Here is a 5,155-nt window from a genome sequence, read left to right as displayed (position 1 = left end):
TGTTCCTCTCTACGTACAGCCCGTGAATTGTAGAAATCTCTCTCTCTCTATATGCATATATATATATATGGCACAATTTAATCTTCCAATCTCCTTCCACGTTGGTCTCTCTTAAGCTCAAAGCCACAAGATCGATTTGTATGAGTTCACGGGATATCCCTCCAAAGACCAACTTTTCCAAGAAAGCATTGGCTCCCATTTCGTCTACCAATTAAACAACCAACCACCCACAGAAGCTACACCTCTTCTTCTACCACTTCTCGTGAAGCATCGTCCCACACCGTTGAAAACACAAACCGACATGTGAAGATATCATACTAATATATAACATAAAGATCAATTCAAGTCTTAGAGGAAGCAAAATGGAAAGAACGGCAACTTCTCCTACTTCTCTTGAAACCCACTTTGTAGATATCCATGAAGTGTTACTAGAAGAAGAAGATGATGATGATGATGAAGAAAAGAAGGGAACAAACAGAAGGGTAGACAAAGCTGATCATAAGCGTTTGAACAGACCCATCAAAGTTAGAGACCCCAAGAGGCCACATAGGGGTTTAAACAGGCAAGTTTCGTTAGAGACGGGTTTTTCAGTGCTGCTCAATCGAGAGTCTAAGGCCAAAGAAGAGAAGAGGGTTCTTTCCAGAAGTGGACGAAGTTTTGGAGGGTTTGATTCGGCCAATAGGATTGGTTTTGAAGGTCGTAAAGGAGACTTCAGTATTTTCAAGACGAAAGCGACTCTGAGTAAGCAGAATTCTTTGTTGCCATCAAGAAAGGAGAGGGAAGTGGAGCCTCAAAGGACTGATCCATCTTCCGGGCTTGATGAGTCTGTCAATCAAAGTGTTCCTGCTGGAAGATACTTTGCTGCTCTGAGAGGACCTGAGCTAGACCAAGTCAAGGTAAAACTCCACTCACATTTGCATGGATAAAGCTTGTAGAAATGTTGTATCGATCTCAATTAACTATTATCCAATATTTAATTGAAATAAAAAATGAATTATGAATATAATATTCGATCTCAAGACCTCTATTTTTATTGATCTATACTGGTCAAATATACCTTTGAGGTATAGCATAAATATTATCAAACCTTCCTTAGAGCATCTCCAACAGAAGTAGGTAAAATAGGTACTAAAAAAAGTACAAATTTTTACTTTAACTATTCATTTTTTCATACACACTACAGCAAATTTTTTATCCTATGCTTTAATTTTTTAAAATATTATTTTGTATGGGAAATAGTATGAAAGAAATAGCAGGAGAGAGAGTGACTAAAAGAAAGAAAGTGAGAGAGAAAAAATAATAAATAAAATTTATAGTGTGAATAGTGAATAGTCTAATTAGTCTATTTATTGTTCACACTAGATGAAAAAATGTTAAGTTGTATATTCTGCTGGAGACAAAAAAAACACTCATAATAGTCAAATTTAACTATTATTATGGATTTAACTATTCTTTTGGAAATGCTCTTGTGACAATGGGTGAACATATTGATATTTTTATTTTTAGTCTTACAAAACAATCTGATTGGCCTCTTCAATTTAAGTCAAGGCTAGCTGAATATATTTGTTGTTATTATCCTAACTTACATGTATGTGATGTATATGTATAAATTATATCGTGCAGGAGGATGAGGATATTCTCCTTCCCAAAGATGAGAAGTGGCCCTTCCTCCTTCGCTTCCCAATTGGATGCTTTGGTATTTGTCTCGGACTTAGCAGCCAAGCTGTCCTATGGCGTGCCCTGGCAACAAGCCCTGCTACAAAATTTCTCCATATTACCCCATTAATCAACCTTGGCCTCTGGCTACTAGCCCTTGCAGTCCTAATCTCCGTCTCCTTCACCTACATACTCAAATGCATATTCTACTTTGAAGCCGTCAGAAGAGAGTACTTCCACCCTGTTAGGGTTAACTTCTTCTTTGCCCCTTGGGTCGTCTGCATGTTCCTAGCCCTTGGTTTACCTCCCATGCTAGCCCCCAAAACCCTACACCCTGCCATATGGTGCATCTTCATGGCTCCGTATTTCGTGCTCGAACTCAAGATCTATGGCCAGTGGCTTTCCGGCGGGAAGCGACGGCTTTGTAAGGTGGCGAACCCCTCTTCTCACCTCTCAGTCGTCGGCAACTTTGTTGGTGCTATCTTAGCTTCCAAAGTGGGATGGAATGAGGCTGCCAAGTTCTTGTGGGCGGTAGGCTTCGCACATTATCTTGTGCTGTTTGTGACGTTGTATCAGAGATTGCCCACCAGTGAAGCATTACCTAAGGAACTACACCCTGTGTACTCCATGTTTATTGCTGCTCCATCTGCTGCAAGCCTTGCTTGGCAGACAATCTATCAAGAGTTTGACGGGTTGTCAAGGACTTGCTACTTCATCGCCTTGTTTCTTTATGTCTCCCTGGTTGTGCGAATCAACTTTTTCACAGGCTTTAAGTAAGCTATTTCCTACTCTAATGGCCTTTTAATCCTTTAAAAAACCTTACCTAAGGAATTCATCAGTGAAAATTTTAGATGTCTGTCTGATAAATCACTAGTTATTTTAAAATTTTTAAGTTTTTAGAATCAATATTAGTGATTTAACATTGTTAGAATATTTAGAATATTTTTTTTATACTTCGCCTTTATTCTTTTCTTTTCTTTTTTTTGTAACTTTTTATTCTTTTCCATTCACCCCATGCCATTTCATGAGTATTTCAGTTAAAAATGCTTGTTGTGTTTAAATGATAGAGTTCATTTCTTACCCTTAAACTTGTGAAATTAGTGATAATTTAACATAATATATCATAGCAAATGTCCTGAGTTCAATCTTTATTTTTTGTTGAGAAGAGTTTGAGCTCCGCTCTATTTTACAGGTTTTCCGTGGCATGGTGGTCTTACACGTTCCCCATGACAACAGCTTCGGTGGCGACCATCAAGTACGCAGAGGAAGTCCCTTCAGTTCTAAGCAAGGGCCTTGCACTTACCCTTTCTTTCATGTCATCGGCAATGGTGTGCGTTTTGTTCATTTCCACCCTTCTTCATGCCTTTGTGTGGCACACACTGTTTCCAAATGATTACGCCATCGCCATAACAAAGAGACGACTTGTCAAAGAGAAGAAACCCTTCAAAAAAGCCTATGACATTAAGCGTTGGACAAAGCAGGCTCTAACGACCAAGCACAATTCAGTAAACAAGGATTCTGAGAAAATGGGATAGTTAATGACACCATAGAAACCATATAGAAAACTAGTTTGGAACAATTAAGCAGATAGTTTTAGTGCCTTTTTCTTTATTTAACTTTGCAATACTTGCGCTTTTCAAGCCAATAATAGACATCCAACTAGATGGAAAACTGTGGTTTTACTTTGATCACGATCTAAAATTAATGTCAATTAAGAACTGTCAATTTATAGTACAAGTTGTTCAAAAAATATGACTCTTGCCTTGTGCTGATTAAGCGTCAACAAATCGTTTCAAGTTCCAAATCCGTCAGTGCGGAATCCAAATATTATCATCGACCACAATATTTGTGGATCCGGATCCCCTTGAATTCCTAGGGGAATTTTAGTTTCTGAAATTTCAGATTCAAACCATTAATTTTCATTCAAGAGTCATTATTCTGTCACATGTCCCACTACTAATAAAATAATAATAAATTTTTAATGATATTAATGATATTAATAATCATCATTATTTTATTATTTTATTAATAGTGGGACACATGGTAGAATAATGGCTCTTAGATAAAATTGAATGGCTTAGATCTAAAATTTCATAAACTAAAATTCTCTTAGGAATTCCAGGGGATCTGGATTCCAATATTTGTCATCACTAATAGGTCATTATTTGGGTCGGCTTACGAGCAATAGGGTATACCCTGAGCGTGGGAAATGTTCAAGAGAAATCACCTACAAGGAAAAAATTTAGAACAAAGAGGAAGAAACAAAATTTTGAACCTAAGTCCAAATTAAGAACAAAAAAGAATAAAAAATCGACGGCATTTCTCTTCTGAACCAACAAGACGTATGAGGGAAGAGTTGATTCAAATCTTTCTTGTAATGTGTTATTGAATCAAATTATCATGTTTTTTTCACGTATTCTTTAAAAATGTAGATTGTGGAGTCCCACATCGCCTGGATATTGATGTCAGGCAGAATTAAAATTGTTCTGACATCGTATGATAGCAGCATAAACTAAGACTTGAAGATTGAAAAGAGAATTCAGGAAGAGAGAAAATAACAAATAAGGAAGAGAAAGTTCATAATTACCCCAAATAAGCAAACATAAAAATAACAAAGAAAAGGAAAAGACTAAAATTTAATTGATAATATTAACTGAATTGTAAAATAACAAATACTATATGCCTTTATATAGGTTAGGCATCTCATAAATTAACAAGGAAAAGGAAAAGAAAAAGCAAACCTAATTGGAAAAGGAAAACTCAATCCTTATTAAAAAATGAAAATATAATCATAATGGAAAAAGGGAAAACTTAGTCCTTATTAAACAAGAAAATTAAAACACACATGCATAATTAAAATAATAGTTTTGTCAATTTTCTTCTGCATCAGTCTCTCCGGGTTAGAAAAGAACTCGTTCTCGAATTCAAGTCATCTTTTCCGAGTTGGAGATAATCCGTCCTCGCATTATGATGATTCCTGCCTCGATCCTTCAGATGACTAATCAATCCATTCCATCCCTTTATCTTCAAAAGTAAAATAATGTATTCTGATATAAATAACACTCCCTTAATTACCACAAGAATGTGTGTATCATCTTGAAAATTCTTTATAACAAGTTGAGATAATGAAATATTCACACGTACTCCACTTATTTTCTCCCTTTCACATGCCATGAAGATCTCTCAAAAGGGATCAACGATCTCTTCTATTTAAACATAATATTCTCATCTACCACATAAAACTGATCAAAACCACCATCATCAAGAGAATTTGATAGAATATTGTCTACCCCATGAAAATCCACTAAACTGATTTCTTCAACCTCCAAATCAAACACTTCAAATTTAGGGTCTTCATCAAACACGTAATAGTTATTATTTTCTTCAATAAAATTTTCAGTATTAACTACGAAACTTACCTTCTCCAATAAATTCTCTTCGTCAAGATAGATATCATAGATCGGTGAAGAGACAATCTCAATAAATTTATCTTCCTCCT

The 5,155-nt window shown here is 35.8% G+C and overlaps 1 protein-coding gene across 1 annotated transcript; it reads left to right on the top strand.

Moving 5' to 3' along the window:
• Positions 1-362: 362 nt before the first annotated feature.
• OZS1 (C4-dicarboxylate transporter/malic acid transport protein) lies at positions 363-3,374 on the top strand. The gene is made up of 3 exons (XM_059587864.2): positions 363-896; positions 1,624-2,429; positions 2,849-3,374. The coding sequence occupies exons 1-3, from the start codon at positions 363-365 to the stop codon at positions 3,189-3,191; spliced, it is 1,683 nt and encodes a 560-aa protein (XP_059443847.1). The 3' UTR covers positions 3,192-3,374.
• Positions 3,375-5,155: the final 1,781 nt, after the last annotated feature.

The sequence above is a fragment of the Corylus avellana genome, chromosome 3, assembly GCF_965113065.1.
Source record: "Corylus avellana chromosome 3, dhCorAvel1.hap1.2, whole genome shotgun sequence".
NCBI classification, from domain to species: Eukaryota; Viridiplantae; Streptophyta; class Magnoliopsida; order Fagales; family Betulaceae; genus Corylus; species Corylus avellana.
This window is presented reverse-complemented; position numbering and strand designations above follow the sequence as displayed.